The 19,974-nt window shown below is 40.2% G+C and overlaps 2 protein-coding genes across 7 annotated transcripts in view; one reads left to right on the plus strand and one right to left on the minus strand.

Moving 5' to 3' along the window:
- The window catches only part of LOC132400825 (katanin p60 ATPase-containing subunit A1-like), a 31,267-nt gene extending 23,884 nt beyond the window's left edge, over window positions 1–7,383 (minus strand). The window contains exons 1-3 of one of the 3 annotated variants that reach the window (XM_059982225.1): window positions 7,297–7,383; window positions 5,113–5,286; window positions 3,432–3,589 (exon numbers count right to left, since the gene is read on the minus strand). In XM_059982225.1, the coding sequence (XP_059838208.1) occupies window positions 3,432–3,589; window positions 5,113–5,280 (326 nt within the window). In that variant the 5' untranslated portion in view covers window positions 5,281–5,286; window positions 7,297–7,383. Of the gene's footprint in view, window positions 1–3,431; window positions 3,590–5,112; window positions 5,287–7,241 lie in introns of all 3 variants that reach the window. The other 2 variants (XM_059982223.1, XM_059982224.1) reach the window with 2 other exon arrangements.
- A 5-nt stretch (window positions 7,384–7,388) lies between these two features.
- Window positions 7,389–19,974, plus strand: part of ppil4 (peptidylprolyl isomerase (cyclophilin)-like 4) — an 80,140-nt gene continuing 67,554 nt past the window's right edge. Inside the window, exons 1-5 of one of the 4 annotated variants that reach the window (XM_059982227.1) lie at window positions 7,459–7,530; window positions 16,290–16,483; window positions 16,897–16,964; window positions 17,239–17,334; window positions 19,759–19,823. Coding sequence is in view for 1 of the 4 variants with exons in the window: in XM_059982226.1 (XP_059838209.1) it covers window positions 7,461–7,530; window positions 16,897–16,964; window positions 19,759–19,823 (203 nt within the window). In the remaining 3 variants the exon portion in view is untranslated. Of the gene's footprint in view, window positions 7,531–16,289; window positions 16,484–16,896; window positions 16,965–17,238; window positions 17,335–19,758; window positions 19,824–19,974 lie in introns of all 4 variants that reach the window. The other 3 variants (XM_059982229.1, XM_059982228.1, XM_059982226.1) reach the window with 3 other exon arrangements.

The raw sequence follows: 19,974 nt of genomic DNA on the forward strand, positions 1-19,974 counted from the left end.
GGCCCTCACATAGACCAGTGAGTCTGTCAGTAGTAGGAAAGTTACTGAAGGGAATTCTTAGCGTTAAGATTTATGAACATTTGGAAAACCATGGCATACTTAGGAAGGGCCAACATGACTTTGTGCGGGGTAAGTCGTGTCTTACTAACTTGATTGAATTTTTTGACATGGTGTCAAGGGTGATTGATGAAGGCAGAGCTGTGCGTGTTGTTTATATGGATTTCAGTAAGGCGTTTGACAAGGTCCCTCATGGGAGGCTTATCCAGATGATTAAGATGCATGGGTCCATTGTGAATTTGATGTTTTGGATTCACAAATGGATTGCCTAGAGTCAGAGGGTTGTATGGACTCATTCTAGCTGGAGGTCTGTCATTAATGGTGTTCTGCAGTGACCTCTACTGTTCATGATGTATATAAATGACTCGGATGAAAATGTAGATTTCATGTAGGTTGGTTAGTAAGTTTGCAGATGACACAAAGATTGATGATGTTGTGGACAGTGTGGAAGATGGGCAAAGAATGCAACAGGATATGGATCAGTTCCAGATATGGGCAGAGAAATGGCAGATGAAGTTAAACCTCACCAAAAGTGAAGTGTTGCATCTTGCTAGATCAAATGTAAAGAGAAAGTACACTGTTCAAGGACAATGCAAAGATGTTTAATGGTGTTGATGAGCAGAGGGATCTTGGGGTCCAAGTTCATAGCTCTTTTAAAGTGGCTCCTGAGACAACAGGCAAGGTCGTTTGATTCCAAACAATTGACTTATGGATCGCTGTCTGTTGGACAGTGATAATTTAAGTTGCTGCAGGGCTGTTACCCTTGCCTGGTGGAAGGGCATTCCATATGGGAGCTGTGTAGCCTCAGCTGTAGCGAGGACTAGGCCACAAGCCTTAGTCTTGCCTGCTGCTGCAGACCAGGTGAGCAACTCAGAAGTGCTACTGTGGTTGAGTTTGGCTGCAGGCTAGCCTCACCCATTGGTGCTGCCCTCCTGTGTTCAAGCAATGAAATGACAGGCTGGATTTCCAGGTGTCTGTACTGTTGATTGCTGGACATTGTGGCTCAAGGTCTTGGACTATATATGTTTTTTTTTGAGTGAATATGCTTCTTTAAATTTGTTACTCACTTTTTTTCAAATGTTTGCTTGCTACTTTTGAATGCTTGGCCCCAGAGGAACACTGTCTCATTCAGCTGTATCTACGTATGGCTTGAATGACAATTAAACTTGATTTGATTACAGAATGTCTCCCTGGTGCTTCTCTCAAAGATGATTCCCCTCTCCCTGTCCCCTTCCTACACTCACTCCACAACAGAGACCTATTTCAGAATTAGCTTTATCAGTCACATATCTCAAAGTTTGTTTTTCTTTGCAGCAGTAGTACAGTGCAATACATGGAATTACTACACTACTATGTAGAAGTCTTAGACACATTAGCTATATATACATGCATATGACTTTCACACAGTACTGTATGGCATGCTTGCCTTTATTAGTTAAGACAGTGTGTTCTAAAATTAGGAAGTTACGTTGCAGCTTTATAAAACTTCAGTTAGGATACATCTGGAGTACTGCATACAGTTCTGGTTGCATCAGCATATGAAGGATGTTGAGGCTCTGTAAAGGGTGCAGAAGAGATTTACCAGAATGGTGCCTAGATTAGAGAGCATGTGCTATGACAAGAAGTTGGACAAACCTGGGGCTGTTTACTCTGGAGCAGCAGAGACTGAGGGGAGATCTGGTAGAAGTTTATAAGATTATGAGAGGCACAGATACAGTAGACAGACAATATATTTTTCCCAGGGTTGAAATTTCTAATACCGGGGGCATGCATTTAAGGTGAGAGGGGGTAATTTCAAAGGAGATGTGAGGGCAAGTTTTTTTTTTAAATACAAAGTGTTGGGTGCCTGGAATGTGCTGCCAGGGGTGGTGTTAAGAGGTAGAAACGTTAGTGACTTTTAAGAAACGTTTAGATTGATGTATGCATGAGAGGAATTTGGAAGGAAATAGACATTGAGTAGGCGGAAGAGATTTGCTTACTAACTTAACTGGTTTGACACAACATTGTGGGCCAAAGGGTCTGTTCTTGAGCTGTACTGTTCTATGTTCTAAATACTTCTGTGCTCCTTAAATGTTGAATATCAAATTGTAGCAAGAAAAGTTATGCAATAAACAGTTTTGTGTGATAGTTTTCCTGAGATTCAGCCTACAGCAGACCCATTAACTACGATCCTAGCTTGCATGCCATCGTAGTGCAAATGCAAGATGGAGATTAATTTGAAATTGCTCCACTGTCTCCCCTGTCTGATGAAGTCAAAGACTTTAATAAGAAGTCCAAGTGCACTCATTGGTGTTGCTACATGCATTTGAAATGGAGTCAGTGTGCAGTTAAGATCACATGTACGTCTCTATGTGGTCTTCAATGTGCACCAAGGATATAATCCACACCGATTCCTGAAGTAGCAGTGAAAAAGGACTTTGCAGGTGGTTTTCCCAATGACTGATAGCAGGGTGACAGGTAGCAGTCAGATTTCTCTCTTCTTGTATCGGTTTTGACATCAGCCACTCCAGAACCACAAAACTAGACCAGAAGCAAGTCACTCTTGAGGAGAAAGAGGAAAATTATGAACTTCCACCAGAAGTTGTAGATTCTGGTGGAATATGCTGATGAGCTATCACTTGCTGAACCTTGTTACCAGGTATTGTGTCTGGTTGTTATGTAATCTAGCACCACAGTTCATTTCTAGAAGCCTTTCATTCACAAGTGACTGGCCAGAGCTATAACTTTCAGAAGATACTTTTCACTCAACACTGATTTTTAATTATAAATAAAGGTCAAAGTTGCCATCTCTGGTAGGTATTTAGGGAAGTTCTGACCAACATTCTTAATATATAATGTTCAGCTAACATTGTTTGTTGTTTCTTTCAACACCTTGTGGTGCATTTGGTGGCAAACTTGCTGTTTCTTTAGCATTTGCCTGTTATTTAACAAGGCTGAGTAGCTAGTTCCAGGTGCTGGCCGGATTCGAATCCAGGACCACTTGCCTCAAAGTTCGTTGCAGATGCCACTATACCACCAGCAGGCTAGCTAACATTTATTCTAGGATCTTTTTTAAACCTAAAGTCTTAACTTCACATCCACACACAAAAACTGGATCTTAGTTTTTTCCTTCCCTGTTCCCAAAATCTAGTACTTTTTTACTTTAAAACAAAACAATTATTATTTCAATGCGTAGTTTGCAGCCCATAAAATATTTCTTCTAATCAGTAGATTTCAGCCTAAAAACTGCAGATGCTGGGAATCTAAAATTTAAAAAAACCCAGAAAATACTGTAAAGAGTCAGCAGGTCAAGCAGCATCTGTGGAAAGAGAAACAGAATCGAAGTTTCAGGATGAGAACTCTTGGTCAGAAAAATCTAAGGTAAAGTTACTTACTTGCGCTCTACTGGCACAGGCAATGACCAGACTTCCAAATCATTTGCTGGCCCTTCATTCCGCATAGCTTGCAAAGGAGAACTGTTATGTTTAAATCCATCCAATGTTGCCACAATCTCTTTGACATGCTGACATTCTTCACTTATCTCTTGCCATATCTACAAAAAAATAAAAAGGTGACAGTTATGGAGCTTGAATTGACATTAAAAAACCTACTGGCAAAGTATCATGTTTACTAATTGCAAAACACTTGCTGTTGTAATTTGAATACTCAATCACCAAATATTAAATGGTTAGGAACATCCTGAGGCCTGCGACAAAACACAGGGCAAAGTCAAGATTTTGCACATACAAAAGGAGGTTGAGTTTCAGAATTTATGTCAATGGAACCAGAATAACAAAATCACTTTACCTTCCTCATTGCCATTAACTTTTAGATATAAGGGATTTAAGGAATATGGTGTTAATGCAAGAAAGGTGAGCTGTGGTAAAAACTTATCTATAATTTTTTTGAATAATGGAGCAGGGGCCAAATGGCCAACTCCTGCTTCTATTTCTTACGTTAACTTCCATGCTGTAACAAAAATTGTATAACATTACAAACTTGCATTTTGAAGATAATCCTATTAAACGCAACAGACTGAGTAATTAAGTTAACAATTTCAGAACGTTCGTTCCTTTTTTCTATCAATTCTTCAATTTGTTTATTTTGTGTCCCTAATTGTTATCTTGACTTTAGTCTGTACCTAATCAGACATTACTATGTTCTTGCCATTCCTCCCCTCTGCAACTTAAAATACACTTTATAGTTCTGATGAAGGTTTTTTAACCTGAAGCATCCACTGATGCTGCTGCACCTGCTGAATGATTCCAGTATTTTGACTTTGTTTTGGAATTTTTGCACCTGCAATTTCTTTTTGTTCCAGTTGCAATAAATGTGAGTTTACTTTTTCACATTTTTAGCGAATCTGTGAAATTCATTGCCACAAATGGCTGTGGAGACCAAGTCATTGAGTATATTTAAAACAGAGGTTGATAGATTATCCATTAGTAAGGCTGTCAAAAGTACGGGAAGAAGGCAAGAGGATTGGTCTCATCTGTCTCAATATGGTCTGTACATTTAGCCAAATATCCTAGAATGCTTCATGAGAATATTACATTCACTGTTTATTATATATGTAACTTGAAATTCATACACACTGAAGAACAGGACTTTATTCATTGCAACTTCAATTGTGTTTTTATAAATATTGTGGTTAGTTTGAAGAACCAATTACATTAAGTTGCTTTTGTCTGCATTAAGCAACACACATCTGTTATCTGATCAATGCAGGGTTTATTTACAGACATGCCCTGGCAATTGCCATTACTAATTAGTGCTTATCATATCTATAGAAGACTAATGATCCATGATATTCCTATAGAATACAGCATAAATAAACTTAAGCCTTTAGGTCTCTCATTAATGTTTATTGTGAACTACGCCTCTCTCTGTTAGCTCCCTGATAATCTTAAACATTCATCTGTCATGCAACAAGTCATACATTACTCCTGTAAAATAATAATAGCTTCCAAATGGGATACATGCAATACATGGAAACAATTAGAACTGTTAGTTACATATACTACAGTGTACCAACAATCCAACAGTGATAAAGCCATGAAAGAAGTTTTTTTTTACCTGATTCCATTTCTGTTTGTATGTAGGATCTCTGACAGAGGATAAATATTTCTGAATCTGTTCAATCACACCTTGATAGTACACCAATGAAGAATCATAATTCCCCAATAAGGCAAACTCCCTGCCCAACTTCACGTTTTCACTGATTTCAAGAAGACTCATTTTCATTGCAGTCTAAAAGATATATAACAATTTTTTAAACCATCAGGAAGCGCAACTTCTGAAAATAGACAGAATATAGACAAGTATATTGAATATTTTCCCTTGCAAAACCTTCACTAGGTTTTAAATCCATTAAGTAGATTCTTTTTTTGAGTTATCTTTTTTTTTGATCTGATCTGAATCTACATTGCACTCTAAGATTATCCATACCAGGACCACTAAGCTCAAAAATAGTTACTTCCCCAAGCTGTCAGGGTGACCAGCACCTCCACCCATTAACCCACACCACCACTACATATACGTCACCAAACATCACTTTACATACATACATTCAGTCTATGTATTGAACTGTTACTTGTACATTGTGTTTTGTAGGATTGCTTTTATATTTATTGTTCTTCATGCTTATTTTTTCTGCTGCATCAGATATGGAGTAATCATTTTGTTCTCCTTTATACTTGTGTACTGAAGAATGACAATAAATAATCTTAAATCTTGAATTAGACCAGTAAACTACAACTTAGAATTCCAAAGGTATCTTCACTGAGTTAAGTGGACAATGATCTCATGAGATTACTAAGAAGTTCTTTCGGTGCTCTTGGTTTCTCAACTCTACTCGTGCAGTTTTATAACCCAGCAATTTTCAAATTTACTTAAGTGAAATGTAGCAAAGTTTTGAAATCTCATTTTGACATCACATATTATACAAGTTTTCCTTTAACAATTGTTTCCTTTTTAATTTTCCACTGTTGTTTTATTCTAATTATTTACCACTTGTACATGAAATATTATAATTGTAATTTTTCTCTGGTTTCTTTCCAATGTTTCCTTCATTAACATGATTAAATATATTTTTTACCCATTTAACTTGGTAAATTGCTTAAAAAAAATCCAGTGGGCAACTCAGGATAAGCTGGTTTACAGAGAGTAGTGCGAATTTAGAAACAAATGGGACCATAATGTTCTGCTGTGCAGGCACAAATAAACACATTAGCTGAATGTGTACATACAGAACCAACTTGAAAGCCTTCAACTAATTCAAAAGAGAAGAATCAGATTGACGGAGGTCAAATAATTTGTAAGACGGTTATTTTCCATCAGTAAGAGAATTTTACAAGCAAAGAGTAATTAGACACCTGAAAGTTGCCTACCAAAAGGCATCAAGTACTTAATTCTTGCTATAACCCTTAAATTATGTACAGGAAAACTTTGCTGGCCAGCAGTCCAATTAGACAGAAATCCCAATAGTTCAACGTCAGAGTTACCAAGTGCTGTTTCTTGCCCTCCCTTTCCCACACCCCATTTCACTCAGCAAGGTCTCCAGTTTCCACTCTCCCTGTCAGACTGAGGCCCCAGTTCCCAAACTCTCTTTCCATACTGGAGTCACAGTTATTTTAAGATGACCTTGTTATTTCCCATGACCCTTTGAAATCTACTAGGGTTTTGATTCATGTGCTCCCTTTATATTTAGTACATACACCAGAAAATTTACTATTCTACTTTGTAACATTAAACAAGTGACTTAAAAGTATTTTGAAGTATTAGTATGGAATAATACCCAAGTCTTGAAGATTTGCTAGTCTAGCACCAAAGCGCAGTACATGCTGGATTAAGTTTTTTACTGTCTAAAGGTCATGCTGGGCTTTGAAAGTCCATGTTCTGAAAATACCCTATCATCTCAAAATCAAGAAAAACAAAACAATTGGTCACTGACTTCAGTCAACTAAACAAGAGCTGATCATTGACTTCAGGAAGGTTGGGGGGAATCTGAGCGATTCCACTTAGCTCTCTAATGAAGTGCAGCAGAGCGTTGCAATGAAACACAGCGTAGTTTCACGAAGTCGCCAATGACAGTTGGGTGACTTTGTCGAGGCCTAAACCGGGGGGGTGGGGGGCAAACAAGCCATATCGTTTGTTCGTAACGAAACGGCGAAGCAAAAGGACCCAAACTAGGTCGCACATAATACCTTGAGTACCTATCACGACGCTGGAGAATTCAGGAAACCCGTCGGCGGTTTCTACCTCGCTATGGCCTCTCCAGCTCAGCGGAAGGTTTCTCAGACCCAGCGCTCAAGCACTCGACGGGAGCGCGCACAAGAAACACGTCCGCGCATTCTCATTCGACGTCAGGTGACGTCACGCGACACGCACACCTGGCGGCCATTTTGCATCGGGCTGACGACAAAATGGCGGTGCTACTGGAAACGACGCTCGGTGATCTTGTGATTGATTTGTACACGGAGGAGCGGCCTCGGGGTTAGTATAATCGATAGAAGGAACTGCAAGTCCTTTTCAACATCGTAGACGATTAAGTATATCTACAAAGTTTCTAATCGTTTCTGTGAAGTAGCGGAATTTTTCTCGGATGTCTATTAAGGAATAGCTTGCACTTCTTTTGAGATTTTGCACGAACCCGGGGCAATGTAGAAGGGACCAAAGTGTGGCTAGTATTGTAACAAGGCGATATAACATCAATCTATTTACACATAATGAGATATCGTGAACACTAAGACCAGACAATCATTGGTTACTTATTGTTATTTATTTACACAGTTGATTGTTCATTGATCCGTTTACAGTTACTGTTCTATACACTTGCTAAGTATGCCCGCAGGAAAAAGAATCTCAGTGTTGTATATGGTGACATGCATGTACTCTGATAATAAATTTTACATTGAACTTCTTTTAAAGAGGTAAATGTTGATCAGGTTATTGGAGATAGAAATTCAGTATGTTGTTCTACAAGTTTGAAAATTAATATTCAGCAGGCCAGGTAGCATTTTGAAGATTGAAATAATTAAGGTCACTGAATTCTGATGTCCATCCAAAACAAGTCTTTGGCTTGCCTAACATATTCCTGGCAATTATGGCATTTTATTTGAAAAGACGTTTAGCATGCTGGTCTTCATCAGTCCGTGCATCGAGATTAGAAAGAGGGACATAACAGTGCGGTTATATGAGAGTTGTAGGTGAGGTTTTATTTTGGAGTATTGTGTACAGTTCTGCTCCCCTGTTATAGGAAGACATTATCAAGCTGGAGAAGGTGCATAAGACATATACAAGAATAATGCTGGACTGGAGTGACTGAGTTAGAGGGGCAGGTTGCTGGATCTTTATTCCCTGGATCGTAAGAGAATGATCACTTCACAGAATCGTGATTTATAAAGAGGGGATGGTCTTAGTCTATCCTGAATAGCTGGGGAGTCCAAAACTAGAGGGCACAAATAAAGGAGATATTTTAAAGAGACCTGAGATGCGATTTATTTACATTGAAGATAGTGAGTATCTGAAATGAGCTGCCAGATGAAGTAGTGGCTGAGGTGGGTATAATTGCAATATTTAAAAGGGACTTGGATTGTTAAGTGGAGGGTAGGGTCTTGGAGAGTCATGGGCCAAATGTGGGTAACTAGCACAAAGGAAGCCATAGTTGACCTAGTCTGTTCAGAATCAGGTTTACTATCACCGGAACACGTACTACAACTGGGTGTATCCATTGACTGCTTGTTTCCGTGGATGCTGCCTGACCTGCTGAGTTCCTCTAGCTTCTTGTACGTGTTGCTTTGACCCCAGCATCTGCAGTGTACTTTGTGTTTACTATCACCGGCATGTGTCATGAAATTTGTTAACTTAGCAGCAGCAGTTCAATGCCATACATAATATAGAAGAGAAAAAATATAATAGTAAATCAATCAATTACAGTGTATGTATATTGAATAGATTAAAATTGTGCAAAAATTGAAAAACTTTATATTTTGAAAAGTGAGGTAGTGTTCAAGGGTTCAATGTCCATTTAGGAATCAGATGGCAGAGGGGAAGAAGCTGTTACTGAAATGCTGAATGTGAGCCTTCAGGCTTCTGTACTTCCTACCTGATGGTAACAGTGAGAAAAGAGCATGCCCTGGGTGCTGGAGGTCCTTGATAATGGACACTGCCTTTCTGAGAGACACATTCTTGAAAATGCCTTGGGTACTTTGTAGGCTAGTACCCAAGATGGAGCGGACTAAGTTTACAAACCTCTGCAGCTTCTTTTGGTCTTGTGCAGTAGCACCCCCATACCAGACAGTGATGCAATCTGTCAGAATGCTCTCCACGGTACATCTACAGAAGTTATTGAGCGTATCTGTTGGCATACCAAATCTCTTCAAACTCCCAATGAAGTATAGTCACTGTCCTGCCGCCTTTATAACTGCATCAATATGTTGGGACCAGGTAGATCCTCAGAGATCTTGACACCCAGGAACTTGAAATTGCTCACTCTCTTCACTTCTGATCCTTCTGTGAGGCCAAGGATTGGTAGGTGTTCCTTCTCCTTACCCTTCCTGAAGTCCACAATCAGCTCTTTCATCTTACTGACATTGAGTGCCAGGTTGTTGCTGTGACACCATTCCACCAGTTGGCATATCTCACTCCTGTACACCCTCTTGTCAACACCTGAGATTCTACCAACAATGGTTGTATTGTCAGCAAATTTATAGATGGTATTTGAGCTATGCCTAGCCACACAGTCATGGGTATAGAGAGAGTCGAACAGTAGGCTAAGCACACAGCCCTGAAGTGCACCAGTGTTGACTGTCAGCGAGGAGGAGACGTTATCACCAATCCGCACAGGTTGTGGTCTTCTGGTTAGGAAGTCGAGGTTCCAATCGCAGAGGGAGTGCAGAGGCCCAGGTTCTGCAACTTCTCAATCAGGATTGTGGGAATGATGGTATTAAATGCTGAGCTATAGTCGATGAACAACATCCTGATGTAGGTGTTTGTGTTGTCCAGGTGCCATTGAGATTGCATCTGCTGTTGACCTCTTGTGGCGATAGGCAAATTACAAGGGTCTAGGTCCTTGCTGAGACAGGAGTTCAGTTTTGTCATGACCATCCTTTCAAAGCATTTCATCACTGTCGATGTGAATGCTACCGGGCGATAGTCATTAAGGCAGCCCACATTATTCTTCTTAAGCACTGGTATAATTGTTGCCCTTCTGAAGCAAGTGGGAACTTTTGCCTGTAGCAGTGAGAGATTGAAAATGTCCTTAAAAATTCTGCCAGTTGGTTGGCACAGGTTTTCAGAGCCATGCCAAATACTCCATTGGGACCTTCTGTCTTGTGAGGGTTCACCTCCAGACAGATCACAGGGTCCTCAGGTGCAGCAGGGATTTTCACAGCTGTAGTTATATTCTCCCTTTTAAAGCAGACATAGAAGGTATTGAGTTCATCTGGTAGTGAAGCATTGTTGCTTTTGGGTTTCGCTTTGTAAGAAGTAATGTCTTGCAAACATTCTTAGTGGCAGAAGAGGTACCAGAGGATTGGAGGATAGCCAATGTTCTGTTTTTTTTTAAAGAGAGGCTCTAAACATAAACCTTTGCTTCATTATTCACTGGTGAAAAGGACGTTTGCAATTGTGGGGATGACTTGCAACAGACTGAAATACTTGAATCTATAGACATTAAGAAACAGAATGTTCTGGAGCTGCTGAAAGGTATTAAATTAGATGAGTTGCCAGGACTGGGCGAAATATACCCAGGCTACTGTGGGAAGCGAGGGAGGAGATTGCTGAGCTTCTGGTGATGATCTTCACATCATCAGTAGGGACGGGAGAAGTACCAGAGGTTTGGAAGGTTTCTTGTTCAAGAAAGGTAGTAGAGATAACCCAGGAAATTATAGACCAGTGAGTCTTACTTCAGTGGTGGGCAAGTTGTTAAGAGAAGATCCTGAGAGGCAGGACTTATGAGCATTTGAAGAGACAGAATCTGATTAGGAATAGTCAGCATGGCTTTGTTAAGAGCAGGTCATGCTTTATGAGCCTAATTGAATTCTTTGAGGAAGTAATAAAACACATTGATGAAGGTAGTGCTGTGGATGTGTATATGGCTTTCAGTAAGGCATTTGATAAGGTTCCCCATGCAAGGCTCATTCAGAAAGTAATGAAAGGAGACCTTGCTTTGTGGATCCAGAATTGGCTTGCCCACAGAAGGCAAAGGATGGTTGTAGATGGTTTGTATTCTGCAAGGAGAATGGCGGCCAGTGGTATTCCTCAGGGATCTGTTCTGGGACCCCTCCTCTTTCTGATTTTTATAAAGGACCTGGATGAGGAAGTAGAAGGGTGGGTTAGTAAGTTTGCCGATGACACAAAAGTTGGGAGTGTTGTGGATAGTCTGGAGGGTTGTCAGAAATTACAGCAGGACACCAATAGGATACAGAACTGGGCTGAGAACGGGCAGATGGAGTTCAATCCAGATAAATGTGAAGTGGTTAATCTCAGTAGGTCAGATTTAAAGACAGAATATAATATTAATGGTAAGACTCTTAGCAGTGTGGAGGATCAGTGAGATCTTGTGGTCCAAGTCCGTAGGACACTCAAAGCTGCTGTGCACGTTGACAGTGTTGTTAAGGCATATGGTGCAATGGCCTTCATCAACCATGGGATTGAGTTTAAGAGCTGTGAGGTAATAAAGCGAAATAAGACTTTAGATAGGCCCCACTTGGAGTATTGTGTTCAGTTTTGGTCACCTCACTACAGAAAGTATGTGCATACTATAGTGAGAGTGCAGAGGAGATTTACAAGGATGTTGCCTGGATTGGAGAGCATGCCTTATGAGAATAGGCTGAGTGAACTTGGCCTTTTCTCCTTGGAGTGACGGAGGATGAGAGGTGACCTGATAGAGGTGTAGAAGATGATAAGAGGAATTGATAGTGTGGATAGCCAGGGCTGAAATGGCTAACACAAGGGGGCACAGTTTTAAGATGCTTGAAAGTAGGTACAAGGGGGATGTCAGAGCTAAGTTTTTCACACAGAGTGGTGGGTGTGAGGAATGCACAGCCTGCGACAGTGGTAGAGGCGGATAGAATAGAGTCTTTTGAGAGACTCTTGCTTAGAAAAATAGAGGGCTATGTGCTGGGGTAATTCTAGGCAGTTTCTAGAGTAGGTGGCATGGTCAGCGCAACATTGTGGGCTGAAGGGCCTGTAATGTGCTGTAGATTTCAATGATTCTGTGATTATAATTGAGGAAATTAAAGACAGGTAGTTCTGACTTCAACTGTGGGAAAGTTAGTGGAAGGTATTCTGAGAGACTTGATATGTAAGTATTTAGAATGATGTGGGCTGATTAAGGATAGTCAGCGTGGCTTCATGTGTGGTAGGTCATACTTAACCAAATTTAGAGTTTTTTGAGGAAATTACCAGGAAAATAGATGAGGGCGAGGCAGTGGACATTGTCTACATGGATTTTAGTAAGGCATTTGATGGGTTCCCGCATGGGAAGCTAGTCAAGAAGGTTCAGTGGCTTGTCATTCAGGATGAGGTGGTAATTGGATTAGACATTGGCTTTGTGGGAGAAGCCAAAGAGCGGTAGTAGAGGGTTGCCTCTTGACTGGAGGCCCATGATTAGAGGTGTGCCGCAAGGATTGGTGCTGAATCCTTTGTTATTTGTCATCTATATCAATAGTCTGGTGATAATTTGGTTAACTGGATCAGCAAATTTGTGGATAACACCAAGGTTGGGGGTGTAGTGGACAGTGAGGAAGGCTATCATGGCTTGCAGAGGGATCTGCATCAGCTGTAAAAATGGCTGTGTGCTCAGTCCACTGCTGTTCACTTTGCTGACCCACAACTGTGCTGCAACCACATCATCAAGTTCACCGATGATGCGACCATGGTGGGTCTCATCAGCAAGAACGATGAATCAGCGTACAGAGAGGAGGTGCAGCAGCTAACGGACTGGTGCAGAGCCAACAACCTGTCTCTGAATGTGAATAAATCAAAAGACATGATTGTTGACTTCAGGATCACTCCCCGCTGAACATCGATGGCTCCTTGGTAGAGATCGTTAAGAGCACCAAATTTCTTGGTGCTCACCTGGCAGAGAATCTCACCTGTTCCCTCAACACCAGCTCCATAGCAAAGAAAGCCCAGCAGCGTCTCTACTTTCTGTGAAGTCTGAGGAAACTCCATCTCCCACCCCCAATCCTCATCACATTATACAGGGGTTGTATTGAGAGCATCCTGAGCAGCTGCATCACTGTCTGGTTCGGAAATTGCACCATCTCGGATCGCAAGACCCTGCAGCGGATAGTGAGGTCAGCTGAGAAGATCATCAGGGTCTCTCTTCCTGCCATCACAGACATTTACACTACACGCTCCATCCGCAAAGCTAACAGTATTATGAAGGACCCCACGGTGCGTGGGAAGGACCCATACAAACTCGTCTCCCTCCTGCTGTCTGGGAAAAGGCACCAAAGCATTTGGGCTCTCACGACCAGACTCTGTAACAGTTTCTTCCCCGAAGCTATCAGACTCCTCAATACCCAGAGCCTGGACTGACACCTTACTTGTCTTGTTGTCTATTGTCCTGTTTATTATTTATTGTAATGCACTGTTTTGTGTACTTTATGCAGTCCTGGGTAGGTCTGTAGTCTAGTGTAGTTTTTTAAAATTTTTTTACGTAGTTCAGTCTAGTTTTTGTACTATCATGTAACACCATGGTCCTGAAAAACGTTGTCTCATTTTTACTATGTACAGTACATAGCAGTTATGGTCGAAATGACAATAAAAGTGACTTGACTTAAATTTAATGCAGACAAGTGCGAGGTTTTGCGCTTTGGTAGATCCAACCAGGGTAGAAACACCGTGAATGGTAGGACACTGAGGAGTGTGGTAGAACCAAGGGATCCGGGAATATGGGTATATAATTTGTTGAAAAGTGTGAAAGGTAGATGGGGTCATACAGAAAGCTTTTAGCACATTGGCTTTCGTAAGTCAAAGTATTGAGTACAGGAGATGGGATGTTATGTTCAAGTTGTATAGTTTGTTGGTAAGGCCTAATTTGGAGTATTGTGTGCAGTTTGGTCACCTACCTACAGAAAAGATGTAAGCAAGGTTGAGAGAGTACAGTGAAAATTGACAAGGATGGCGTTGGGTCTAGAACAGGCTTGGGCAAACTTTTTGACTTGTGGCCCACAAAGGGTTCTAAAATTTGACAGGGGGGCCGGACCAGGAGCAGATGGACGGAGTGTTTTGGTAATACACCTCATAAGAGAAAATAAAATAACATGGGATATGTAGAAAACATGTGCTTTAATTTCAATTGAAAATGAACAAATGCATTACAACAAAATATCTGTCTTTGAAGTCCCATGGTATTTAGCTATTTATTGAAATGACTTTTAAAACACTGAAAATTAAATGAATAAAATACAGCTTTTTTAATAGTAACAGTTATTATTTTAAAGCACTGAAAATTCTGTTATCCTTCAAGATATTATCATCATCACTCTCCTCCTGACTGTCTTTATTTCAAAAACGGTAGGAGATGCAGGTCTACTTGTCCTGCTCCTTCTTATTCAATTGTCCCCTGTGCCAAAACTCAACAACGACCAGCACAAAGACAGAACAGTGACAGCGCGCCAGTATGCGGAGCGCGTTATTTGATCTGGAGCGCATTTTTAATTTTGAGAACGTACGTGCACCTGCGCACTACTCATGTCCATCACTTAACAGAAATGACATGTAACATATAAGGCTTATTGAAAAAAATATTTTCAAATGCATTTTTTACATAACACAACGAAGAAACTTATTTTTAATTTCAGTGGGAACAGTGTTGTTGGTCTCCCTTTTTAGCCAGCGCATCAAAGTCTGGATTTAGTTTTGTTGTGGTGATTCTCAGGATGGATCTGAGGTGTTGGTCAGTTAACTTGGAACTGTGGCTGGCTTTGTTGATGTTCATGACGCTGAACGCCTGTTCACACAAATAGGTCGAGCCGAACAAAGAGTAAAGCGCAAATGTGGAGTAATACGCTGCACCTCAACAAAGGTCAATGTATATAGAGTGCGTCATCTATTGGGAAAACGCCAGAATTGCGGGGAAAAAACGTTAACAAGGTTTATTAATATAATTTCATCAAGTTCTGCGGGCCGGATTAAAAAGCTTAACGGGCTGCATATGGCTCCCAGGCCGTAGTTTGCCCATGCCTGATCTAGAAGACCTGAGTTATAAGGAAAGATTGAATAGGTTGGGACTGTAATTTTTAGAATGGAGAAGATTAAGAAGAGATTTGATAGAGGTATATAAAATTTCCTCTAATTTTATATAAATGCAAGCAGGTTTTTCCACTGACGTTGGATGGGGCAGCAACCTGAGGTCATGGGTAAGGATGGAAGGTGAGAAGTTTAAAGGGAATGTAAATTCCTCATATAGAGGCTCATGAGAGTGCGGAATGAGCTGCCAGAACAAGTGGTGCATGTAATTTGAACGTTTAAGAGAACTTTAGATAGGTACATGGATAGTAGAGATATGGAGGGCTATGGTCCCAGTGCAGGTCGATGGGAGTAGGCAGTTTAAATGGTTTCAGCGTGGACGAGATGGGCCAAAAGAGATGTTTCTGTACTGTTCTTCTCTGACTCCATGAATGTGGAGGACATACCATCGGGCTCAAGGACAACTTCTAACCTGCTGTTATAAGTATACTGAATGGTAGTCTTTTAGGATAAGATGAGCTTACAGTCTACTTTGTTATGGCTTTGTACCTTATTGTCTGCAAGCACTGCACTTCCTTTCAACATTTTATATTGCTTCTCATTTGTACTTCCTTGATGTACTGATATGATGAAATGATCCAAAAGTATGGCATACAGAACAGTGTTACACTGCACTAAGGTATGTTTGACAATAATAAGCCAATTTGCCAGGGTTATCAATTTACTGAATGGTGAGGTGGAAGATGAATAAGGAGTATTTTTGTTAAAGGCTTTGTGGAGGAGAGGAAGAGCCAATAACAGAAGGTTAGGAGAAGTAATGGATTTGGTTGAGGCCCCTGTCAGCTTCAATAGAACATAGTCCTTCACCAAGGGAAAAAGCTGCATCAGAAGTATTACAGTGGACGATCTGATCAGACAGATAGGATGTGGAAACTGGGAGATGAGCCGGGAGATGAAGTGGAACGGAGTCCTTACAAAGTTAAAATCAAATTTATTATCTAAGTACGCATATGTTACCATACACAAGCCTGAGATTTGTTTTCTTGTAGACAGTAACAGGAAAACCAAGAATTATAATAAAATCTGAAAGACCATGTCCAACAGGATGGACAAGCAACCAATGTACAAAAGGCAAACTATGCAACTACAAAACAAAAAAAAATATGAATATGCAGTAAATATTGAGAACATGAAGAGTCCTTGAAAGTGCGTCCATAGGCTGTGGGAGCAATTCAGTGATGAGGTGAGTGAAGTTATCCTCACTGGTTCAAGAGACTGACTGTTGAGAAGTAATAACCATTCCTGAACCTGGTGGTGTGGATCATGAGGCTCCTGTACCTTCCTGATGACTGCAGTGAGAAGAGAGCATGGCTTGTGTGACGGGGGGTCCTTGATGATGGATGCTGCTTTCTTAGGACAGTGCTGCATGTTGATGTGCTCAATGGTGGGAAATCCTACTTTTTTTTGTAGGATTTTCCATTTTAAGTAGATGCTTCATAAAATTTCAAAGGGAGCAAGAAAACTTGATAACCTAGCAAGCATGGCTAAAAGAACAGTGACAACTACAGTAAAATAAATTCTGGTGATAAATCAATAATTGTTAGTTAGAAAAGGAATACGCAGTTGAATTTTACATTTCTTTTTCTTTATTTACAGCCTGTTTGAATTTTCTGAAGCTTTGTAAAATCAAGTATTATAACTACTGTCTCATCCACAATGTTCAGGTGAGTTTCCAGTTTGTCTAAACCTTGTGTTTTTTCCCAGAAATATAGAAAGCTAAGGAAAAGTAATTTCAGAAACTGTTTGATTTAGGGCTATGTAACAGATGTTGTGTAACTTTTAAGAGCATAGAGTCTAGACAGTACATCATCAGATTCTAATGAAAAGTGTGAAATTAGTGATTCTTTTGTGAATAACACTATTCATCAAAGCAGTATTATCAGTCCTTTTAAACAATATACAGCATTCAGTACACCCAGTGGTTATTCTCATCCCAAGGGTGAAGTTGTGATTCTGAAATTTTGAAAAATGTGGGAGCATAAGAATGACGGCTGTTGATTGCTTTATAACTCCAATTTGGTCAAGCTTCCACAGGTAATGATTCTCATCTGTTTTTATACTTGGTTTTAGATAAATCATTATGAGTGCAACATAGAACATAGAAATTTACAGCACATTACAGGCCCTTTGGCCCACAATGTTGTGCCCACCATGTAACCTACTCCAGAAACTGCCTAAATTTCCCTAGTGCATAGCTCTCTATTTTTCTTAGCTCCATGTACCTATCTAAGAGGCTCTTAAAAGACCATATTGTATCCGATTCCATGCATGCACCACTCCCTCTCTCTGGAAAGAGTTACCCCTGACATCCCTTCAGTAACTGTTTCCAAGCACCTTAAAACTAAGCCCCCTTGTGTTAGCCATTTCAGCCCTGGGGGATAAAGCCTCTGGCTATCCATATGGTCAATGCTCACGATCAAGTGTGTACTTGAATGTAACTAGCACACGCCATCCACTCTGAATCTAGTTGCATCACATCAAGTTAAAAAGATAAAGAGAGATTAGCTTTTGTTTATCACATGTACATCAAAGTATACAGTGAAATGCATCATATGCATCAAATTAAATGAGCAAGGTTATTTTGCGCAGCCAGTAATCTTGTCATGTTTCCAGTGCTAATGTAGCAAGCCTACAGCTTACTAACACTAATTGTACATCGTTGGAATGTGCGGAGAAAACTGGATCACCCAGAGGAGCCCCACACAGTCACAGAGAGAACGTACAAACTCCATATAACCATATAACAATTACAGCACGGAAACAGGCCATCTCGGCCCTTCTAGTCCGTGCCGAATGCTTAATCTCACCTAGTCCCACTGGCCCACACTCAGCCCATAACCCTCCATTCCTTTCCTGTCCATATGTCTATCCAATTTTACATTTAATGACAATATCGAACCTGTCTCTACCACTTATACTGGAAACTCGTTCCACACAGCTACCACTCTCTGAGTAAAGAAGTTCCCCCTCGTGTTACCCTTAAACTTCTGCCCCTGAACTCTCAACTCATGTCCTCTTGTTTGAATCTCCCCTACTGTCAATGGAAAAAGCCTATCCACATCAACTCTATCTATCCCCCTCATAATTTTAAATGCCTCTATCAAGTCCTCCTTCAACCTTCTACGTTCCAAAGAATAAAGACCTAACTTGTTCAACCTTTCCCTGTAACTTAGGTGCTGAAACCCGGGTAACATTCTAGTAAATCTTCTCTGTAAATCTTTTCAAAATGTCTATTTTGTTGACATCCTTCCTATAATTCAGTGACCAGAACTGCACACAATATTCCAAATTCGGCCTTACCAATGCCTTGTACAATTGTAATATTACATCCCAACTCCTATACTCAATGCTCTGATTTATAAAGGCCAGCATACCAAAAAGCTTTCTTCACCACCCTATCCACATGAGATTCCACCTTCAGGGAACTATGCACCATTATTCCTACATCACTCTGTTCTACTGTATTCTTCAATGCCCTACCATTTACCATGTATGTCCTATTTGGATTATTCCTACCAAAATGTAGCACCTCACACTTACCAGCATTAAACTCCATCTGCCATCGTACAGCCCACTCTTGTAACTGGCCTAAATCTCTCTGCAAGCTTTGAAAACCTACTTCATTATCCACAACACCACCTACATTAGTAACATCTGCATACTTAAAGGCAATGGGAATTCAACTCCGATCGGTGATTGCTGGCGTTGTAAAGTGATGCGTTAACTGCTCCACTACCATGCCACTCCATTTCCTCAATCACTGCCTACTGCTCTGAGGCTCCAGAAAAAGATGACGACTGCCCTTTGTCTAGAGGGTACACCCTCAGAATAGAGGGATGTTCATTTAGAGATGAGGAGGAATTTCTTTAGCCACAATTTTCTGAATCTGTTCAGTTCATTGCCACAGACAGCTGTGGAGGCAAAGTTATTGGGTATATTTAAAGCAGAGGTTAATAGGTTCTTGATTAGAGCATCAAATCTTATGAATAACCTTTGATAATTAGGGATAATTATGATGGAATGGCAGAGCAGATTCGATAGGTTGAATGGCCTAATTTTGCTCCTATGTCTTATGGTTTTGTTTTCTAAATTAATTTTTCTTCTATCAAATACTGACTTAAAGCCCTCTACTTTGTACAATCCCCTCCCCCCACCTTTCCTCACGTAGTCAGTTCACATGCATTTATTGTAAGCACTGACAATGTTTCTTTAACTGCCTTTGCATCTTGGAACAAAGCAAAATATGCAAAATACACAAAAGAACTGAACTCAAAGAAATTGCAGAAAGTACAAAGTTTGGCTAGACTGATAGGATTTCAAAATTAAATTTGAGCATAAAGGCATGAATTGATATTCCAGTTCAATTTTTATCAGAAATTGAGTCTCTGAAATATTTATCTTAACATTAAGTATTTGATTTGCTTATCATTTAATCTAATATAGTGTGTTTTGTAACAGAGAGGCTTCATTATACAAACTGGTGACCCAACTGGAAGTGGTCGTGGAGGCGAATCTATCTTTTGGTATGTCTCTTTTAAGTATTTTAAATCAGAGTGAGTTACATTATCACTGTCTTGTATGACATTAAATTTGCTGTGAGCAGCAATACAGTGCAAAGACAAAATTACTAAATAATATTGCAAAGATTATTGTTCATGGATCATTCAGAAATCT

This window comes from Hypanus sabinus, chromosome 10 (genome assembly GCF_030144855.1).
Source record: "Hypanus sabinus isolate sHypSab1 chromosome 10, sHypSab1.hap1, whole genome shotgun sequence".
Taxonomy (NCBI): Eukaryota; Metazoa; Chordata; class Chondrichthyes; order Myliobatiformes; family Dasyatidae; genus Hypanus; species Hypanus sabinus.